Source organism: Thunnus albacares, chromosome 8 (genome assembly GCF_914725855.1).
Source record: "Thunnus albacares chromosome 8, fThuAlb1.1, whole genome shotgun sequence".
Taxonomy (NCBI): domain Eukaryota; kingdom Metazoa; phylum Chordata; class Actinopteri; order Scombriformes; family Scombridae; genus Thunnus; species Thunnus albacares.
In genome coordinates, this window is record NC_058113.1 from 15,316,532 (window position 1) to 15,340,032 (window position 23,501).

Below are 23,501 nucleotides of genomic sequence, written 5' to 3' on the forward strand. Positions count from 1 at the left end.
TGGGAATGAGTCTGCAGAAGAAAAGCCACAGAGCAAGCATCAGTCCTCCACATTTTGACTAATAATGTCCCAATATGCTGTGCGGAGCTGCCAATGAGTCAGTGTGTGGGAGTAGCCTTCTCTATGGGCAGAAATATGTGTCACTAGAAACTGAATTTGAATCATTTATATTTGAATTTTAATTGCTCAATTTAAATAATTGCATTAAAAAACTGAATTTGAATCACATAATTTGAATTTGCATTGTTTAACTTGAATAACTGCATTGAAAAATTGAATCTGAATAGTATAATTTGAAATTGAATTTATTAGTTTGGAGGATCAGTGAGGTTCAAATACAGTTTCAGAACAACTGAATTCAATTTCATAATATTACATTCAGTTTCAAGTTTATTGGAATTCAGTGCCAAACTAATAAATTCAATTTCAAATTATGCTATTCAGATTCAGTTTTCTTTTTTTTATTATTAATATCTTTATTAAAAAGTATGGCGCATGAGAAGAGGAAACTATATCAGCCTAACAATGACAATCACAGATCATAGGAACATAACAACAATGTATAATCAAAGTACTGTGCATCTCAATGGATCAAAGAAAAAAAAATTGTCACAACCCAGCTTTAGAAAAATGAATCCTCAACAGTACCTTCAACTGTATGAGTGTGAGACGAGCACAAACTGAGCATGTGAATTTTGTTAAGAGCAACATCTCACCAGTCATCCTCCAGGTTCAAACCCAGTTCATGCTTTCAGGCAGCCTTGAATTTGGTAGCTGGTAAACTGTCATAAGACAGGAGTTTGTGATAAACCTTCAAAATGAGTGACTTTTGAAGGGGATCAGAGCTAAGAAACTCGTCCTACAGTGGACTCGGAGGTGAGGAGGGAAAAGCTGGAAACAAAGATTTAATGCAGTGTCAATTTGAAAGTATTGAAAGAGATTAGAGGATGGGAGATTAAATTTGCTTGATAGTTCTGCAAAGCTATGCAAAAATACCACCCTGATACAGGTCTTCAAAAACTTTTAGGCCTTTATCATGCCATGCAAAGAAGGTGGAGTCTGTAAATGTAAGTTGAAATAAATTTTTCCTCAGTGAAGGAGCTAAAGTAGATGTTGAAATAAATTTTAAATGCCTGCTAAATTGGCACCAGATTTTGAGAGTGGAACTTACCACTTGATTATTTGTAAAGCCAGAAGGGTTGGTTGGAATAGAAGAGGCAAGTGAGCCATTAGGGAAGATAACACACATGACTGCGCCTCAACTTACACCATGGCAGATCCGTTGATTTAAACCAAAACAAAATTTTGTGGATGGATGCTGCCCAACAGTTAAGTTGGAAATTGGCAGAGACAATCCTGCAATGAATTTGCATCTCTGAAGTACTGATTTACAGATTCCGGGTGCCTTTCCACACCATAAAAAGCCAGAAGTAGCTTGATCAATTGTCTTAAAAAAACGTTTTGACAGGAATAGGGGGAGACATTGGAACAGAAACAGGAATTTATGCAAAGAGTCAATTTTAATTCTTCAATCAATGTCAGAGGTAAACTTCCCCAACTTTGAAGGTCAGATTTAATTTTGGACACTAAAGGGGATTGGTAGAAAAAGGGAGGTAAACATTCTGGTTACATTGATCCCCAGGTACTTCAAGCCAGAGGGGCTCAATTTAAAAGGGATATCAGACTGTTTAAGTTGTAATGCCGGGGCATTGATAGGATAGCATTCACTCTAGGAGATATTTATTTTATAAGCTGACAATGACCCGAATCTTTGAAGGATGGATAAAATTGCTGGTACAGAATGGTTTGGGTCTGAGACATACAACAGTAAATCATCAACGTAAAGTGATAGCTTAAATTCCATGCTCATTGTGATATCCAAGTAAAAATGGAAGAGGACCTCAGAAAGATTGACAAGGGCTCTATTGGTAGTGCAAACAATAAGGTGGATAAAGTACATCCCTGTCACATGCCATCACATAAAGTGAAAAAAACTGGACTGAATGCCCCATACTAGCTTGTGGGGATGTATGTATATCCACGAAATAAATACATTTCCCAGCCCAAATTTACTTAGTACAGTAAGGAAGTAGTCTAATTCAACCTTGTCAAACTCTTTTTCAGCCTCAACTGAGATAACTATTTTGGGGGTTGTTGTTGTAGTTTTAGAGTAAATAGAATATTTAAGAGGGTACTGACATTATAGCACAGCTGGTGCCCCTTTATAAATCCAGTTTGTTCATCTGAAACAATAGTTGGGAGAATATTTTCCAAGCGGATGGACAAGAGCCTTAGCAAGGATCTTAGCATCCACATTTTTTAAGGAGAGAGGTCTGTAAGAGCGGCAGAGATTTGGGTCCTTGTCTTTTTTTAGAAGCAGACTTATGAAGGCTTGTCTTAAAGTAGGAGAGAGAGATCCATGCTGCAGTGATTTCTTATGCAATAGTGGGGCCAGTTTAGCCTGAAATCTTTTAAAAATTCAACTGGAAATCCGTCGGGGCCAGGAGCTTTATTATTTTGCATACTTTTCATAGCAAGGGTGATTTCCTCTACAGTTAATGGTGAATCGAGTTCTTTAACAACATCTGGGTTTATCACACGGACATTGAGACCAAGAATTCATTTCAGTGGTGTCAGATGGAGATTCAAACTTACATGAAGAATAAAAAGAGCAAAAGACAGTTAATGGTGGTAGAGTCCCTATGCAATGTGCCTAGTCAATCTTTTATCTGAGGGATCATATGTGAGGCTGCTTGGCGATGTAGTTAGTGAGCCAGGAGTCGGCTTGCCTTACCGCCATGCTGTTAGTATGTGGAGCACAAACATAAAAAAAGGCACTCTGCATCAGTAGTTGTGATGAGATCGAATTCAGTCTGCAAATCAACACAGCCTTTAAGTAAACTGGGGGAGAAGCAAGCAGCAAGTTGTTGGCTCAATTTTCTAATGTTAATAGAGAGCTTTTGCATTTTGGCTTTACAGGTTTTATTCAAAAGTGCAGAGTAGGAGATAATTTGACCGTGTAGATACGCTTTTAGTGATTCCCACAGCAGTGAGCAAGAGACCGGTTCAGTCTCATTCTGATTACTAGCAATAAAGTCATCAATTGAGGCAGCAATAAATTTATTGAATTTATCATCTGAGTAAAGCAAGGTATTGAACCTCCATGATACTGGAGTTGTGGGAAAAACTGAATATCTAAAGAAAGAGGGGCATGGTCATAAATAACAGTAGGATAGTAATTAATGGTCATCACTTTGGACATCAGTCTGACATCAATGAAATGATAATAAATCCAAGAGAAAGACTGATGCATCTGTGAAAAGAAGGCATATTCCTTGATGTGGGGGTTGTAGAATCTCCAAGGATCAATGCAACTATTCTGGGACATGAAATCAGAAACTGACAATGGCGGTCAAGGTTCGTGGATTAGGGCTAGATTAGGTCTAGATTGGGGTCAATTACGCAATTCATGTCCTCTCCAAATATAAAGAGGTTGTTATTTAACAAAGGGAGACATTCAAACAGCTTATTCATAATGTATGGGTAATCAAAACTGGGGGAATATATATTAACTAATAAAATGGGAACATGAGATAGTGTGTCAGAGAAGATTAAGTATCTGCCATTTTTATTGGACATAACTTTGGAAGCTGAAAACCCCTCTGGCCTTAGTTGAAATTTGAGTGAAACACCTCAGAAACCTAGGGGCATTTTAGTCTGACCTGGTCCTTGGTATACATATAGGTTTCCTGCAGAAACACTAGGTCAGCTTTGAGTAGTTTCAAATGAGCAAATATCCTTGATCTCTTAATTGGGCGCCCCATACATTAAATATTCCAGCTCACAAACCTCACAGAAGAGTCAATATGTGGAATGAACATGGAGCCCCACCTCTACCCCTCGAAAAAGGAGGGAAAGAAAAGATAACAAAAAGGGAAAACCAACATAAACCACTAGCTGACAGAACAGTCCGAATACCAAACAACCAAGTCCCCTCCCCCCATAGGACTGGCATCGACCCTATTCCCAAACGATGGAGAACCCAGGGCTAACTCCACAGGGAGGCAGATACCTATCATACATGCTTACGGCTTTTTACCTAATGGTAATAGTTAGGCTTAGGTTTGGGCCCCTGCAAACTTAATGATGAACAGCAAGGCACAAATCAACAAATCCACGTAAAAGTAAAAACCACAGACCGTATATAGAGGTAAAAGTAAAAACCTCAGACTGTATATAAAGAGGTAAAGTAAACCACACACTGTGTATGGAGTAAAGAATTAATAATTGTCTATACTAAATGAGAGGTAATGTGACATCATCAGCATATTTCTTTCTCAGTTCTCTTACTTGCTCAGTGTCCTAATGAATGCTCTGGCATCTTCTGGTGATTTAAACTCCTTCTCAACACTGTTATGTGTAACACTGAGGTGCGCCGGGTACAGCAGTCCAAATTTCATGGAGCTGGCACCGGATGTCAATAAAGCCAGCTCGAGTGTGGGCCATCTTCGCGGTGAGATCGGGAAAGACAGAATGACCATGTCCCCAATCTTGACCCATTGTTGGGCTCAAACTCACCACAGGATATCAAAACAGTCCATATGATAATGTAGTCGAGCAATTATGGGGCAATGGTGCTCACCATGTTTCGGCTTTGGCTGGAGAGTACAATGAGCGTGGTCCATGAAGGGCTCTTTCTCAAGCTTAAAAGCCTCCTTGAGCAGAGTAGAGATAGCCGCTGCAGTGGAGGAGTTGGGTAAATCCTTGGGAATTCCCACCATCCTTATATTGTTGCACCGTGATCTTGCCTCAAGATCACCTACGGTATTCTTCAGAGCATGTACATTGGACTGGATCTTCATAATACTGACAGATAACTCTGATTTCACTGCCTGTAGCTCTGTCTTGATGAATGATAAGTTCTCGCTCAAGGCCACTTGAAGCTTAGTCTTGAAAATAACCACCATCTCATTGCAAAGGGAAGACAGCAGGTCGGCCTTGAAATCGGAGGAGGCTGTACCACCTGTTGGTACAGCAGCTCTGTCGCAGAGTCCCGGAGGAGTCGCTACGAAGCGGGGATGCGGCGTGTAGAGCAGGCCACTGTGGTTGTACAGATGAAGTGCTCCCAGTTTTGGCTTTTGCAGGCATTTTGGTCAGCAAGAAGTTGAAGTTAAAGTACTGGGTAAAAGTTACACCAAAAAAGTACAAAGCTGTGCCTAGAGTATGATTTTTTAAAGGTTATTGCAGGAGCCCCAAAAATCATTTCCTAATCCATTGATCACTACACTGGAATTCCCAGGCTCAGTTTTTCAATGCAAATTCAAGTTATGTGCTTCAAATTCAGTTTTTTAATGCAATTATTCAAATTGAGTAATTCAAATTCAAATATAAATGATTCCAATTCAGTTTCTAATGACACATATTTCTGCCCATACCTCTCACCGTGATTAACAATAGAGCAGTGAGAACCAGACCCCTGTAGAGCCAAATCACTGGGTAAACCCCGGCAGCACTGCCTGCCATCTCTGAGAAATGGGGAAGGACACGTCAACATGTCACTCCAGATGACTGACAGGGAGAGATGGCAGAGCAACAGTGAAGCTGAAGCATTAGGGAGAGGCAAATGTTTGGGTCTCACTCATCTCCTGCTTGGTTTTGCACAACACTGTTTTGCTATCTAGCAGAGGGGTAAGATGACAATTTGTTGATCCTGTTTGTGTACAGTAAGTAGTAGGGGAGAGTGCTTGCATTTGTATCCTTTGAGGGACTCTCCCTCCTAAGGTTAATTCATAATTCGTGCCTGAAAGCCAAACAGAAACAAACACCGAAATGAGTGTGAATAGAGAAAAAACAGACCCTACTGTTGGCAAGAACAACGGTGTTATACAGCTAAATGTGTCAGATCTTATCCTCAGGACTCTTTAACATGATAAATATTTCATTGGACTGCAACACTGGCTCCAGAGTCAAAGACTACGACTCGGGAGAATACAACAGAAATGTCAACCAAGCTTTAACCAGAATTCACAAAAAAGAACTTGTTGAACTTTTATTTTATTTATTTTTTTACTATGCGACACTTCCCTTTGCTTTCTTACTCCTTCCCTCGCACTGTTTGCTGGCAAGGAATGGAGGCTGGCCATGTGCCACATCATAAGGCACGCTCAGGTCTTGATGAGAGTCTTAATTATTTAATAGCCACAGTGGGAGCATTCAGAAGATGCCATCTGCTGTCTCAGGGAGAAACAGGGTGGCTGACTGAGTATACATACAGTAGGGGCATGAACCAAACTCACAGCCGGTGTTCATCTAATGAAATCACTGGTGGTATCCTCTGTAACATGACATCCCTGGAAAGTCCATCTCAACTAGGATCCAAACACTCCTGTGTTAACAACGGGGGATATATAAATATTAATGGGGAGATAACGCTGAATCCCCTTGAGAGAAAAATATCCTTCAAGCTTGTGTCAGTTATATAAGTCACTTGAAAGCAGTGTGAACCACGGGTGTTAAATGTGCTATGAGCTGACAAGAGCCCTTGTGTTCAGCAGTGGGTTGTACAGCGAGTGTGTAAGTGACACTGAAAGACTTTGTCCAGGTATTAAGCTCAGGGGTCTTAGTGAATATGTTTTACACGGGGTCCTCCGGGGCTGACAACACACCAAACTGCTACCCTTACTTTTCCATCACTGACACAAAAAGCCCTCCGCTGCAGGGAGCCATTGGTTGCAAAAAACAAGCCCTGAAGAGAAGGCATTTTCATAGAGGCTTTGAAATGTAGTGCTCTTTGTACCTGATGGAAAAACCCCTGTGTACAGAGTGACTTATGACAAAAAGCTACACTACACTTCCAGTCAGGCCAGAGATCATGAAAGCGTAAGAGTCATAAGACAGAGTGTCTGAGATTTCCCTGATTAACAAACATTTTTGGCTGTCAAACTAGGCTGGAGGCGGGTGTGTTTTCGGGTGGAAGAGAGCATTGGCATTTGGGTATCACAGTGTTTTAATAGCACTCCTGTTGTCGCAGGATGCCTCAGGACAACCTGCAGTACTAATATAAAAGGTCAATCAGCCATTGCTCTTCCCCTCATTCTATTTATGTTTCATGCTGCTTTGAAATACATTTTTTCTCAAACCACTAAATCTTTTTTTTCCTCCATCAGCACCTTCTGTAATTGCAATTCATTGTCAAAAGTGGCACTTACAGCAGGGATAGTTGAGCACCATGATGTCATCTATGGCAATGTAGCCCCGCCGCTCCCTGGAAACTGTTGCCTCGATCAGTACCTGCAGAAGTGAAGTGAATATATTATGAGCAGATTTAATTCATAACCAGAGTATCTAAAGTATACACATGTGACTAACCTAATGCACTCAAAGCTGAAGTGAAAGAGCAATTTTCAGAAGAACACTGAGGGCTGAGTGAATTCTATTGCTCTTGTCCCCTTTCAGTGACAGACGCATTAATTACAAACAACCCCATTACCACATCGTTGACATCTGCTGACCCAAAACAAAAGCTTGCAGAAAGACAATAAGAGAAAAACAGAAGCATAAAAATAGAGAGATGGATAAGTTTTGCCTCAGTCCGTGGGGCCAAGAGAAATAATAGCTTTATCAGGAAGCACACAGTGTGGTGCTTGAGTCATGAGCCATTCTACATTCTGGGCGCAGGCTGCTGTGAAGCCATAACAGCAGATAAAACAGCTTGCACAGGGCCATGAGACTCAAGGGAGGACAGACCTCCATACTATCCTATGGAACAATAAGCTGGATGAGTGGTGGGCTCTCATGAAACCTAATCAATATCAAATCACCATCCTCAATAATAGTGAGAGAGTTATGAGAGACAGGGGTGATGTTTGTTTTCGCAGCACCAAGGACAGTCTTTCATCCACTCGTTTGATCGAAGGCCAGCTTTGAGTTATTGTTTCTCATAATCCTCTGACCAAATGATTACAACATGGTTCCTATCACTGGGTCTTGATTTTTACTGAGGCTGCCACACACACACACACACACACACACTTAAACTATCTTATATCTTCCAAACTACTTTATGAGTGTGTGTCTAATGTCTGTGTTTACACACAGCTGTGGCTGAAATGTGTTATGCAAGATTGGAGCTCATTCTTCTCAAAGTCATATTAAGATGGCTTGTAGTTCCCTCTCCAATGATTTTTGTTGTTGTGACATCACACTAGGGCTGGGCATTTTCTGCATCAGTGCTGATACTAAAACAACTTTTTTGTTTGAGCATTCAAGTTCATTCTCGACCTTGGATACAGCAGTTTGACAAAAAATAAATGAATAGTGTGACATTATGGGACATACACTTGGTTTCTTGACAAGAGTTAAATGCAGAGTTCTTTCATGTCTGTACGCTAAATGTGAAACTATCCTCAGCAGCTGATTAGTTTAGCTTAGCACAAAGACTGGAAACAAGGGCAAACATCTAGCCTGGCTCTGTCCAAAGGTAACAAAATCCACCTTTTGTTTAATCTGAACAAAAACTGAGGTGTAAAAACAACCTTTTGATTTTTGTACGGATTCCACTTATTGTCTTTTTCTGAAGATTTCGACCACATCTCAGTCTTCGTCAGTAGATGGATTTTTAAAAAATTATCTATCAAATCTACCAATTCATCTACCAATGAAGCTCCAGAAAAAGCTAGTAAGTGAACTTTGAGTTTTGCTACAAAAAACATTTTCTTTTTATCAAAAAAAGCCAAACCTTTCAAATGCATCACTCATATTACTAAATTACATCAAGATAGACAATAGTACCTTCTAATCAATTATTTTCTGTGTTGTACAGCCAAATCATGACATTAGGGTAAATTTTTGATACCAGTACCAATATGATACCTGTGCTTATGGTATCATATTAAAACAATAGTTCCCAACACCTCAGTTTGATGTTTTTCTGCAAAACCCTTTTGCTTTTTTAAAAGCAAAGCCAAACTTCTCCAAAGCATCAGCCTTTAAATTTGTCTTAACAAAAAGCAGTCGTACAAGAACTTTGCCCACATGAAGTAGGCTACAATTAGCAACATTATTTAAATCATGAAATATCTCATCAAAAATTAAGTGAGCAAGACTAAAAATACGGACAGACATTAAATGCCAAGTTTCGATATAACAGTTTTTGTGTTGTTTTTTCTTGTTGTTGTTGTTGTTGTTGCTGTTTTGTTTTGTTTTGTTTTGTTTTTTGCTGGGGACACATTTTAGATAGTTTAGTTCAAAACCCAATCCAATTTGACACTTTGATCATCAACACTAGAATCCGCTTGTGTTTGCACATGTAATTTAAGAAGCACAACAACATCTCCAGGACCTCTGGCCCAAATTCCATCCTTCCACAGTCAGCAGGACAGAGATAGTCCACCTCTCCGGACTTAGAAAGGAAGATTACAGCAACAATTGCTGTGAACAACAACCCTGGCCATGCATGACCCCCCAAAGGCACCTACACAGACACATTGTGATGGGATGTGAAGAGATTGGGGTCAGCTGCAAAACTCCAGACAAAATGAGACACAGAAAGCCAGGCATGCGGGGAGGAGAGAGGGGAGGCTAGAAGCTGACAGAAGGAAAGGTGAAGTAGAGAGGGGAGGTGAAAGGGAAGGCAGGAGGAAAGGTCTTGGGCGCTGGGTGTCAGAGCTTGAGAGTGACCCTGCTCTGGCTATAGCTGGCAACTCTCCTCTGATTCTGAGAGGAACACTAAGGCTAATCTCCTGCCAGAGTCAATTTTCCTGTTTGTTCCAAGATGGTGCTGGAACCTGAGCTGGAACCTGCCACTGCTTTTTAAAAAGGATATTAACATTTCCTGTATTCCTCATGTCCTATTTTTCCCATTTTTTCAGGTGGTCTATTATCTTAAAAGTGTGCACAGGATCATCTTCTCTCACTTCATTCTTTCTATCTTTCATTTTCTCATTGTCTTTCTTTTGCCCTCCATTTATTTTTTTCTTGCTTACTTCTCTCCACCCTCCATCAGTGCACCTGTTTAAACAAGCAATATTTATAGCGATGAATATAGCACAATATGCTTCAATACGTGGACCTGAATTAGCTTTTTAAGCACATACTGCCATGCCATTACATCAACATCAAAATTAGCCAGAAACACTGATTGGGCTTAATGGTTTACAAGGAAAAGAAAGAAAAATGTCTTTAAAGTCTAATTGAAGGTGTTATTACTCTCTGCTAAGCTAAAGCACTCAATAAAAGATTGATTGCTTGTTAATCCTCAGTCTTCTTGGCCATTAGGATAGCATTAGCATTTGTTTCAATAAACAACCGTTCCAGATTTTTATTGAAAGCCACTTTCCCAATGAAACTTTCCATATGTGCTTTATTCTAATGAGTGGTTACTTTACTTTCAAAAGATAAAAATGCAGGAATCATCTTCTGAAGAAAAAAATAAAAGTGTGGCAGGCAGTGATTTACGACTGATATAAAATGCACATCACGAGAACATATTACATTATCTATATTATTGGCTCTTAGAGGCAGTTGTAATGTATACAAATCAAGACAGGATTTATCTGGCCCTATAAACCAGCTTCTACCTTCTACACTCCAGTCAGGAGACAGCATTAGAAACCAAGGGCTTTCACTCGCCACTAGACGCAGTCGTAGATAAATAACACCCTAAATATTCACAGACAAAAGGTCACATGCAAAGTAAATCTGCTAAGGTGGAAAATGCCAAAGGACAGCTGTCTGTGTCTGAGAATATTGTCTAAGTGTAAGGAATTTCAATTTGCTCTATTTCATGAAACCCTTTTCCAAAACCATGGGCTCAGCTTGGAGGACTGTCAGCAGGCTGTACATGGAAAAGTAGTAGATACTATAAGACAAAGCTGAAACAGGTGCTTTCTCATTTACAAGTCTTTGACGTGCCTCTCACTCGCCAACTTGGGAAAAATCATGAAATAGGTGGTCTTGTTTAAGAGCTAAAGAGGCTAGATGTATAGAGAATGGAGATGAAACAGTATGAAAATTTCATATCACTATTATAGTGACTGAAATTATCACAGTTATCAGTATTATCGCAGTATTGTTAAAATATGCTGAAAATGTTCAAAAAGTACTGATACACACCGAAATCATTTCACCAAGTTTTATATTGAAAACCACAAATAAAATTAGCAGCACTAACGTTATGCACTTTTTGTTTGCATAAACATTAAAATAATAACATAGCCAATACCTCATGTAAACATATGAAAACCATATGAAATGTGCATTAACATTAAAGATGGCTCCATGTGGCCATGAGAGGTAACTGCACTTTGCACTGCAGCAAACAGGAATGCTTGTCTCATCTAATGTATGTAAGTACTGTATTCCGATTCTCATTAAGCTGCTGCTTTTCATTTTTCGACTTTTCTTGTTGTTCAGCAATGTACAGGAACTCCTCAGCTGCATTAAGACTGAAAGTAGGCCTGTGTTAAACATTAAGGGGCTGTGTTGGTGTGGGCATGTTGTTTAAAGTGTCAGTGAGACAATGAATTACAATCCAGCAAGTCCAGTTGGAGTAACAGATTATTGCATTTAAAGACTGGTCAGAAAAACACTGCACAGCGGTTAATTGTAGTACTCACAGAGTGGGTTTTACAACTCTGGAAAGTTATCACACAGCAACCCTGTTTACTAGCAGGCACATGTGCATTTAGGGTGTTTCCAAATCCACTTTTGCTATTTTAACGGCGGAAAAAATGGTTGATTCACAAGGCGCATGGTTCAAAGGGGTTGTCCATAGTCTCCTAATTAATCATGGATGTGTTTTTGGCGCAACATGCAATAAACCAATCAGAGTGTCATCTCTCATTCCCTTTAAAAGCCGGGTGCGCTTTTACCTTGCGGATTGCTATTATAATGCCACATTTGCCAAGTAATAAGAAGGAGCGCCTCTCTGCAGAGGAAACGGATCTGCTTGTGCACGAAGTGAAAGTGCACGATCCATGACGAGCTAACTGGTCCCTGCTGCTTCTGGACCCTCCTGTGGCCCCAGACCAGCAGTTTCAGGTCCTGTTCATTCATTTGTTTAGAATGTATTAACGTTTGGTTTTTGAAAAGGTTTATTTTTTTTAATTACAGCTTTGGTTTCTTTAAAATCATTTTGTTCAGTCATGGAGTAACAGGTCAGATCAGCAGGGTTTTAATTGCTGAAAGTATGGAAACCTGATCACTGTACTCTAAAAAATGTTAAAGAATATTTGTTAAATATTGTTCAGAAATTAAATCATTCATTTTAATCATGTAAAGAATCATTAACACAATTATCAGGACTTGATCAGCTCTCCAAGGTGCTGATCCTGCTGCTGGCAGCAGTCTGATCTGTTATTGTCCGTCTGTTTAAATACCTACATGTAATTCCACGATTTGGTCAAATAATTAGACAATTTTATCCATCATTACTGCGATTAGTTAATTTTGATAAATATTATGACTAAGCATTATGACATGTATTTTTTAAATATGTTGATGTACACAATAATAATCTTTCACATTGTAATCCTTTTATTTGACACATTGCTGCGCGTCCTATGTGTGTAACAAGTGGACGTGTACATGTTGTGCACCCGCCTATGTAGGCGCATATTACTATCTTGATAATTCGCCCTTATAATAACAGTGAAACACTGCGCCATTGACTTCAGACCAGGTTTTTGTTGATCAATAGTGCAATCGCTCTCTGCTTCCTCAAGATAGCAATGCACCAACAATGCGCCTGACTACGCCTCATTTTAAGACCAACACACCCATGGGCGCAAGTGCATTTGCTAAATAAACAACGTGGGCGCTGGACGGGAAAATGACAACAGCGTTGGTCTTAAAATAGCAAAGACACTTGCATTGAGCTTGGTGCCACTTTGCGCCGGGCGTAAGATAGGGCCTATAATCTTTTTAGTGCAAAATCCCTTGTTATGTTACACCTTGATAGTCTTATGTGGGTTTGTTGCTGGGACACAACTAGCAACAAAACTATAGATAGTAACTAGACAAAGACTCAAGCTAACAGGGGCTGAAGCTTCATATTATCTATGGCTGAAAAAAAGCAGACCGTGGATTTTACAGTGACGAATAACTAAGTGGGGATAAATAATACAAGTAATATCAACATGTGGAAAGGAGGAAAGAAACACAAGAAAAGCCAGTTTGAGGAAGGTTGTTGCAAGTGAGAGACAGTAAAGAGGGGAGGGGGACATGTCTCCAGCTCTAGTTGGCAGTCTTGGAGGGCTGGATAACATCTTTAATATTTGATAACAAGGTTCTCCTGGTATTGCAAACACTTCTACCAATACGAGGCAGAGAGAAATATGGAAGTGTACACCAGACACACAAGATCTTCAATCGAGACATCTCAAGGTGATCTTACTCCCTTAGATTTCCACACCAAAATCCATTGAACTCAAAATCCCAATTTCACAACTCTGATAGGAGGAAGTGGTGTGTGTAATCCTTGTCACCCCCTGACATTAATATCAATGGTAACCTGATCAGAGAACATAAGTGAACTCTGGACATGTTGAGAGAAAGACATTAAGTCCTGTATGAATGATGTAATCTTGAAAACTACTCAAGCTATAACTAATCAAGAAAATAATTTTTCAAATCACCAGGCAGGTGAACACATAAGACTGGGTTATTTTGGTTTTCAGCATATTAATCCTCTTAGTTTTGGTGATTATCAGAGAATTGCTCTGACTGATTTTAATTACATCCCACAATGACATTTACAAGACATAAACAGTGACTGTGTATGCTGTAAACAGGGTATTTCATTACACCCAAAATGGTGAGATGAGCAACCTTGAGCGTTATCTCACATCTGTATCTGTGCAGTGCAAAAGGCTGCTGCGCTGACATTTTGTATCCCTGTGCTGTAGGCAAGGAACTGCGAGCTCTAATATGACCTGAAATCTAATAAGGCGGAAAGACCTGCGGATTTGAAAACTGTCTCCAAAATAATGTGTATTCTCCTGGGATTTATTTTACTCCGAGACAATGATAAGAAGGGCCTATTCTCCACCTCTGCTTCAAAAGAGTGCTTTGCTAGTTTAATGACAGGGTAAATCTGCCTGCCTATCACTTAAAATCCAAAGTGATTGTATTAGACTTGCTATGGAGCCAAACCCAAACCTTTTAGTATTTAGAGTCACACAAGCTGCAGCTAACGTGCTTTAGAGCTAAAATTCTCTGCTGAATTTCATGAGAAATGTGCTGCAGCAAACCAGGCTCCAGCTGGTTCCCATTTTTCTCCTTTTTTTTTTTTGTGTTTACCTATCTGTTTTCATTGCACTGTTGCTGGTTAACAACAGAGGATAGCTAGCATTAAGATACTTTAAAAAAAACATTCAGCCTCACACCTCCCCATTCACCCTTTTTCTGTTTTTTCTTTGTAACAGAGAGCAGCGACTTGTTGCAAGACAAGACCCTCTGTTATTCCACAATGATGAGGTTTTTGACTGCAGAGGGATGAGCAATGTAAGCCGCGGTATATGTGACTTTGCGGCAGCAGTTTGTTTAGCTTTCTTTACACTGAGAGGCAGTGTGAGGTCATCTGAGTTAAAGATATATGTGGGAGGAAGTGAAGAAAAAAAGCATTGCTTTAATTTCTTGCATGCTGTAGTTAGATACATTTTCTCTCATAGTGCCAGTACCTGGTGACCAAATCCCTAATATTAAAAAATTTAATCCAATTAATTTGAATGCTGTGTTTTCCTCCACATGAGACAAAAGCTAGGCCATTAGCAGTTTAAGCTGTTCTATTAAAAGGCTGTACTCTCAATACTAATTTAAGTGTTAGCCCCATCTCTTTCTCCTGTACTGTTTGTCCTGTCTCCAGTCATCTACTCCTCCTCATAAGCCCATTATAAGCCTCCTTCTCTTAACTGGAGGCTCTTGTTGGCAGCAACAGCAAAATTCTGACTCACCTATGAGCCATCAGTGTTTACTGGGATGCTTACAGGAATGTGAGACAAGAAAGTATGCATCTCCACTGGGGAAGAGGAAGGGATGACGTGGAGAACAGACCAGCTAAGCACACAGGCAAATTTAATAGTTCTTGATCAAAGACAGGAAAAGAAAAGGCTGGATAATGCATGTTATTACTGTATTCATGACTTATCTGTCCAGATCTGGTGATACAGCAGAATACTGGTTAGAGAGTCTGTTTTATAACAGAGAGATCACAGCTCAGCTCTAACTGTGTCCATCAGCAGTGAAGCGCTCTTTAGCAAGACACTCAACCATTTTCAGCTCACTCATTTTTAAACATTCAGCATAAGAGCAAAAGCTATTTAATATATTTAATAAGGGTTTTGTAAAAGTAATGACTCACAGTGGAAATGCCATGAAAAGAAAATAATCCAACAGTGAAAACCTCATTATTTGTTGTAAAACTGAACTGATGAACAGTTTCAATGACAGGAGTCCTTGCTAGCCTGTTTATGACGGGCATAGCCTAAGAGAAGGTGTGAATGGCAGTGACAATACTTACTACCTATAGTTGCAATACTCTTGTATATTGATTTGTAGTGACTGAAAATACGCCCAATTAAGAGCCAAAGTCCGTAGCCTCTGTTTCACAAGCATATGTAAAGCAATTTGTTTTCCTCACAGAGGGTTTCTTTCAAAGATCTTTCTAAAAATCGGAAACATGTTCCTTTGGTTTCCTGTCTGTGTGTCATCTAAATAGAGATCTGCTAGACAAAATGAGGATTAGTTTGCCAACAGTTAAAGGAATAGTTCAATATTTTGGAAATTACACTTATTCACATTCTTGCCAAGTTCAATACCACTCTTGTGTCTGTAAGTAGATATGAAGCTAAAGCCAGCAGCCGATCCGTTTAGCTTATCATAAAGACTGGAAGCATGTGGAAACAGCTCGCCTGACTCTGTCGAAAGGTAAAACACATCTGCCTACCAGATCCTCTAAATCTCATTAAATATCACGTATTATCTTCTATGTTTAAACAGTACGAAAACCTCTGCCAGGTGACCTCACAGTGAAAACATTCAGGAAGTCACTGCACCAGGACAAGAAATAGTCCAGCACATAATACCTTGTAAAACCACCACTTGTTTTTACATTCAGTCAATATATAAGGTTTTAATTAGTATGTTTTACCATTGCAGCTGTTTCTTCCTGTCTTATGCTAAGTTAAGCATACTGTTTCCTGGATTTAGATTCATGTATTTAACGTACAGATAAAAGAGTGGCAAGAATCCTCTTGTCTAAATCATCATATCATCAAGAAAGCAAATAAGCACATTTCCCAGAATGTCGAACTATTCCTTCCACAACAATATCCCATGAGACTTTGCTAGTGTGCTATAGTGGCTGAGACATATGGGATACTGTGTCCTTTTGAATTAAACAAAATAATCATCATTTTGGTTAAAATGATTGACAAGGGGTTCAAATATTAGCTGGAAGCATAACGGATACCTATTTATCTTAAAATAATATTTATCTTTACTAAGAATAAAGCTTATAATACTTTATGTCAGTATCAAGCTCATTATGCTTTTGAAGGAAAGCAACAAAACTCTCTAAGTTGTTTTTCTATCAAACAAAGATAGTTTACCTCATTGTCAGATCATTCAATGGTAGAACAGTGTCACCCTACATCTAGCCCCCTGTTTGTACAAAGGACTATTATTTATATAGTGAAGGTCAGATCTTGCAGGGCTGAATAGAATTTAATTAAGTCGGGGGGATTGACAGTTCTTGATAAAATGCACACTACTCAACTTAATTGCTTTCTGACAGCTCTGCAGAGTTAGCAGGAAAAAAGAAATTGGATTAATAGATGGATATCCCTTGTGCTCACCTGACTGTGCCATCTACAGACCAACAGCAGATAGATGCCAGTCAGTGTTTGAATACTGTAAGTAGGCAATAACATGCAATGCAAATTGTTGGGAGTAAACAGGGCCCAGTGGGTAAAGACCTAGTTAGGCTGGATACATTCACAAGGGAATCACTGTTAATTCAATTGCAAATGCAAGTAATTAACACAAGATTCACCTCGAGGCTAAAATGAGTGGTGATCAACAGAGCCTTACTGTGTATCATTTTTCAGCTTTACAAGATGGGTCTGCAGATCTTCATCATAAAAATGAAATCTCTTAGCTTGTAAAAACACAACAAGCCTGATGAAGGGGAATAAGGTAAAAAGAAACATCAGTTACATCATCAAATGTAAGAAATTGATTTAAGAGAGAAATCTGAGTTTGTACCTGGTATTCATTAGGCCAGAAGGTGCTGACAGCCAACTCCACCTGATGCCACTGCTTCCCATGAGTCCCTGATGTGTTCCACACGGGGCTGCCGAGTGGACCACCGTTGACTCGCACATATGCCCGTAGGGCCCCTGGACTGTGGCCATCGCGACTGTACAGGAAGTAGCTGAATTGGACACAGTGTGTGTCATTTTCACTCAGTGTCTGCAGCAGCAGCTGAGCACGATGACCCACGGCATGTTGGGAGGAGTTCACCAACATATAGGATCCTGAAAGGAGGAGAAGAAGTTATTTATAGTATTCTAACTTTATAGGACACCCTCACAGTTAATTCAATTGCAAATGCAAGTAATTAACACCAGATTCACCTCGAGGCTAAAACAAATCAACAGAGCCTTACTGTGTAGCATTTTTCAGCTTTTCTCTGTCTCAAGATAGATGGATCTATCTATCACTTTTTATCAGTTTGTGACCATTTTCATATACAGTATGTTACATTTAAGCCAAATAGATAATGTTCTAAAGGTCAGGATGATTTGAAGACAATGAAAGTATATCTTAACTGGTAAGTATCAGCCATTTTAAATCTGAAAATGTAGTAAATTGTGTTTCCTCTGCACCGGCTGCATCATAAACTGACATCATCTACAAGTCGTGGCAGTGCAGCATGCATTTTAAAAAGTTAACCAACAGCTAAAATGTACGGAGCCTGGGAGGTTACATGGAGAAAAAAAAATTTTTGTATGCATCAATAATTCGTGCACCAAATGTACTTCATGCTACATAGGAGGAAAACACAAAGCCATTCCTAAATGAAACATATACTAAAGCTGTACAGGTTAACAAGGCATCCTCAAAAGTTGGAACTACGGGTTCCTGCTCTAAAATTTACAAATTAACTAATTCATGTGCACAAATTATTAATTTGAGAGCACAAATGATTAAATTGTGTGCGCTAATTTGTTTTTTTCTCCCCGACACTTTCCAGTCTCCATAAAAATGCCTACAGCATTGAATCAAGTTAAATTGGAAAATGAAATAAGTAATTGTGTTCCAATTCCTATTCTTATTAAGTTAAGAAAAATTTCAAATTGGAAAATAATTACTGAGAAAAATATCTATACCCAACATAAGTATGCACCTGCAATTTTGTCACATTTTGGTTAGCTTGAATGGGCAGATATATGGGGCATAGTTTACTTTAATCAGTCTTTATAATGTGATATGTCTAAAGCACAGTTTTTGACTTGTTACTAGATTCATAGATAACTGGTGGAGGTTTGCATGAGCCACTGAGGGATTTGTCTTAACCTCATTCATATGAACCAAAGCAAACATGTCAAAAAAGAACAAATCCGCTTTTAACCATTTTTTATTAAGGAGAATCCACACAAAGAAAAAAGAAAGTATTCTCCAGCAACTCACTGCTGTGTGTGTAACAGTTGATAACACCACAAAAAGTGCCGTGTTGAATAAAAAGACAGAATCGGTGCTGGTGAGGCAGTAGTTCTTGTGAATAGTCTAGAGAGACACGGAGAACGAGTGAGATAGAAAAAATCCACCAGACTGCGAGAGAAACAACCAATGGCAGTTTTCCCTCTGCAAGGTGACGCCTAGGTAGGAAACGAGATTCACAAACCCCCCCAAAGCCTCCTCTAATCAGGATAACATAACCCCATTGCCCTTTGTCTAGCATCTGTCCTGCCTTGAGTCGGTGCCCACTAACGTGATTAGCACAACAATGTTGGGAGACCTTCCTGTGTACTCACATAATCAAGCCTCTTGTCTTTGTACTCCAAGGTCTTTCTGTTCTCAGTCAGAAATGATCCTAGGAGACCAGACAGTCACAGCCTTGGCGCCAGGTGTCCTGAAGACATTTATTCTCCACTCAGATGTAATAGCATGTGAACGCTGAATTGCCAGATAGAAAGAATTCTTAACATCCCACATAGTCTGCACCTCTAAATTGGAAAACATCCCTGACAAAAGAACACACACTCTGGTCCTCAACGTTTCCACACCTTCTAAAAAACTGACTACAAAAACACAAGTACCACAGGTCATAAGTGCAAAACTTATTTGTCCTTCAGGCACGGAGAAAAATAGCTTTTGTGTGTCACTCTATGGACTGCTTGCCAAATAAGACACCTGATGGAGTCATCTGGTTCTTCACCGCCCAGCTACTGAGAAAACACTAATTACCTCTTTAAGTGCAAATAAGACAAAACTCCTAAATTCACAGGCTGATGTTTTACATAATGAGATTGAGATTCACAACCCTTAACCTCAAGCTATAAAGAAAGTTAATCACAGAGGACCACAGACAAGTAGCGATGGTCATTATCTGAAGGGTAGATTGCGGCCTTTACTGCAAGGGCCCGTTGCCCCGCAGCCTACTGTCAACAGTCCCTGATTTGTGTCTTGTCCTGGGCTAGGGATCTCTGCACTCTCATTTCACTTTGCTTAATTAGATCTTTCAGAATCAGTCTCCTCTCCTGCACCCTCCAGGCCCACAAAGGACTCATAAATAGCAAGGGCTGAAGTGCTGCACCCCTACCATCCTCACTGGTGGTTACATCCTGGATGTGGAAACCTTATTTTATATATAGACATAATTAACACCTTTCTATTGACTCTGCAAGGTGCTCTAATGTCACATGGGGATACATACTTCAGTCACTCTGTTGCCCTTTAACCTCCTTTGAGATTCAAATCAAAGATTGGTGAAGTCATATATATATAATAATGTACTATATGTGAGTGCATATGCTGTATGAAAACGTCTATGAATTAAACATTGTGGCAAATTAAATGGAAGTCCTGGACACATTCTGTGCTGTAATCCTGATATACTGTGAGATAATCCCATTCAATATGGACAATGCATTATGCATAATATTAGTTCATGCAATTTGGCAAAATTTCAAAGACGTGCCTCTTTGTGAAGCCAACAACATGGTTCTTAAGAAAATGTTTGAATCAAAGGGGTGAAAATAATTTTTTTTAAAAAACAAAAAAGAACAAAAAAATGAGAAAGATGTATTTATACTCTACAACGTTTCTAGTTTACTACTACAGAACAACCATTCAGTGGATAGAAAGTATGCCCTTATGTGCTTGATTTCAATGCAGACATAAGGTAGAAAAAGAAGATTAAGGGACATTTTCTGTTGTGAAAAAATGTAAATGTAAACTACTTATTTTTGATTATCAATTTATTATTTTTTTACTATAAAATGCCAGAAAATAGTGGAAAATGCCAATTGCAATTGACCAGAGCCAAAGGTATTGTAACCCAACAGACTAAAACCCAGAAAAATTATATTTTTTGTCATTTCTGTGGTAGAAAATGTTTGTTTGTATTTTTTTGTTTAACTTACATAATTTATCGATTATTAAAACTGTTGGCAATTGATTTTCTGATGATCAACTACTTACTTAATCAGCTAATTGTTTCAGTACTGGTTATTTTTCTGCTGTGAACTTTTACTGCCTTTCCCAACAAAATACATACCAAAACAAAACATATAAGAGTAAAAAAAAATATTTGTATCATCCAGGCTTTGATAATATACAACTTTCCCCAAATATAATTACATCTGAGCAGGCATGAAGGAGGACATCAGAAGAAAGAAAATCTCTACAGTATGCATTGATTGATTTCAGCATGTTCACTCTCTGACAGGGTGACATGACAGTGTATTTTGGGGGATGATACAAGTCTTTCAGCACTACCACAAGGGGAACTGAAAACCAAATTAGAACCAAATCCAAAATGCCAAGAACCAGGTACCCATTAAGAAATATGAATTTTGGTTCTGCTTATTGGTTCCTAAACATGATAACCTTTTATTATTGCAAACAAAGGCTACATATCTGCAAGAACATGGCTATCTGCCAGGACATGTCTACATCATGCATCAACACAACAGTGTGTCAGTTTGTTTACATGTAGATACAAGCATGCTTGGCTAACATCACATCAATAGTGAAAGACAGACCATGATAAACACTCAAAAATGTGGCCTCATATTATTGAAGAAAATGATGAGGCAAAGTGCAATGCATGTGGGAAGCTAATTAGCTGTAAGTTAGGTTGCACATCAAATTTGACCAAACATTAAAGGCAGCACGGCATCAATCTAAAAGAATGTCCAGTGTTTGATTTCTTGCAGTCTACTAGCCTGAGTGTGTCATCAGTGCACCTAGCACCTCGTTAGTACCTCCAGTAGGGCCAGCCACGACACACCTTGTATGCATGTACTGTATTCCTGTTGTCATTAAGCTGTCTCTTTTCTTTTTCAACTTTTTCTTGTTGTTCAGCAACATACAGGAGCTCCTCAGCTGCATTCAGACTAAAAAATAGCCCTGTGCTGGTGTGGGTGTGCCAGTGAGACAATAAAATACAATCCAGCAAGTCCGGTTGGAGTAACAGATTGTTACGTTTAAAGATTTATCAGAAAAACACTGCACAGTAGTTTGTAAAAATCACAGACTGGATTTTACAACTATGGAAAGTTATCACACTGCATGCATGTTTACTAGTGCAAAATGCGGAACATGTCTGTGTCTGTGGACCTCTGAAAAAAGTAGGTATGGAACCACGTCCACGTACGCAAGACCATAGCTATCCGCAGAACGTTGAAAGTGTGAATTTGGCCTTTACAGTGACAGCACACTATGTCATTGAGGGAAAGATAAGACAGCAGGTACTCAAAACAAAAGCAGAATGTTCAGTTAAAAATACTTTGAATTTATTTATTTTAATGAAACAATAAAAATCAAAGTAATTGCTTAAAAGGATAAATATATTTTTGTTATCTCAACATCTGACCTCTTTTTTTACCACATTAGAATTGAAACTGGGAATTGATAAGAATCAGAATCGATAAGAAGAATCAATAAACAATACCCAACCCTAACTACCACTCAATTTCCTCTCAATCAATATGTCAAGACAAAACATGGATTTCTGATAGTAGAGCAAAAGACAGAAGACCTTGCTTGGGTCAAAGGATCAGCTGTGAAGGGATCTAACACATGGAGAGTGTACTGTATGGTGACAGACTAGTTAATATTAACCAGTCAATTTAGCTTTACCTTGAGATGGGGACACTAACTGACTAACATCTTCAGAAGAAGCTGGGCAGATGAAGAACTTGTTACCTTCCACCAAGTCATTATTGGAAAGTAAATAGGTCAGAGTGACTGTCACTGCCTTGCCCACACAAAGTAACACCATTCTGCCACCCATGAACCCTTTTTACACTAAAATTAACACACATATGCAGGCTTTTTAAACGTGGGTAAACCCGCAAAAATAGGTGATCAACTCCTTTCCAGTAGACGAGTCTGCCTTTCTGTTTTTTTTTCTGGTGTGTCATGTTCAATGTCATGGCTAGCAGCTAATTAGCAAGACTAGCATCATTAGCATAGCTATGCTGTGTGTAGCCCATAGACTGTATAAAAATAAGGGGTAGCCATGGTGGATGAGACCATATGTTTACAGACATCCATAGATAGAAACAGATGGAAGAGCAGCCAGAAAAGGAGCAAAAATTAGCGTGTCTACCCCAGGTATCATGTTTCCATCACTGCCTATCGGGGCTGGAGCCGATAAACACATGTGACTGCTGCAGAGTCATTTGACCCAGGAATGAATGCTGAGTCTACCCTTTCCCAGTGAAGACAAAAGCCAGATGTTAGTGGGTGTTGGTGGGTTTTTTTGTCCAGTGTGAAAGGCGCTACAGAAATCCTTGGATTTATTTGAAAAGTAATCCTGAACTGAAAGCTGTCAGCCTCTATTATCATCAAGTCTGTGATTGTGCACTTTGAGGAGACTTCTTGTTGTACACAGGAGAGTTCTCCTTGTTCTTCTACCTGCAGTCATTTCAGCTGTGGTCCAGTGACACTTAGGCCTGCATTGTTCAGTTACCTTCCTCTATAAAAGGCCCATCAGGCTTCATTTGAAAACTGCATACTGTCAATGTAATACATCATGAACTTTAGCTCTGATGACAAAATACTGCTTTTTAATATACTGTTGTCACAGAACAAATGCTGTTTATTCCTGTATCTTGATCAATTTTGTTATCTACCTTCAGCCTTAATCACATGAAGACATGTGTCATTAGAAAAGTAGAAATGTTTGCTCAGATTTTTAAAACAAGAGTATATTTTTAAGCTCTTAAATGCCAACCTGAACACAAAGTGTAAAATAAAGGATGCTTTGCAGC

The 23,501-nt window shown here is 39.2% G+C and overlaps 1 protein-coding gene across 2 annotated transcripts in view; it reads right to left on the reverse strand.

Annotated features, from left to right (window-relative positions):
- The window catches only part of ptprub (protein tyrosine phosphatase receptor type Ub), a 167,749-nt gene that overhangs the window by 62,249 nt on the left and 81,999 nt on the right, over positions 1-23,501 (reverse strand). For both annotated transcript variants that reach the window (XM_044358650.1, XM_044358652.1), the window contains exons 3-4: positions 17,263-17,534; positions 7,209-7,290 (exon numbers count right to left, since the gene is read on the reverse strand). In XM_044358650.1, coding sequence (XP_044214585.1) covers positions 7,209-7,290; positions 17,263-17,534 — 354 coding nt within the window. The remainder of the gene's footprint in view (positions 1-7,208; positions 7,291-17,262; positions 17,535-23,501) is intronic.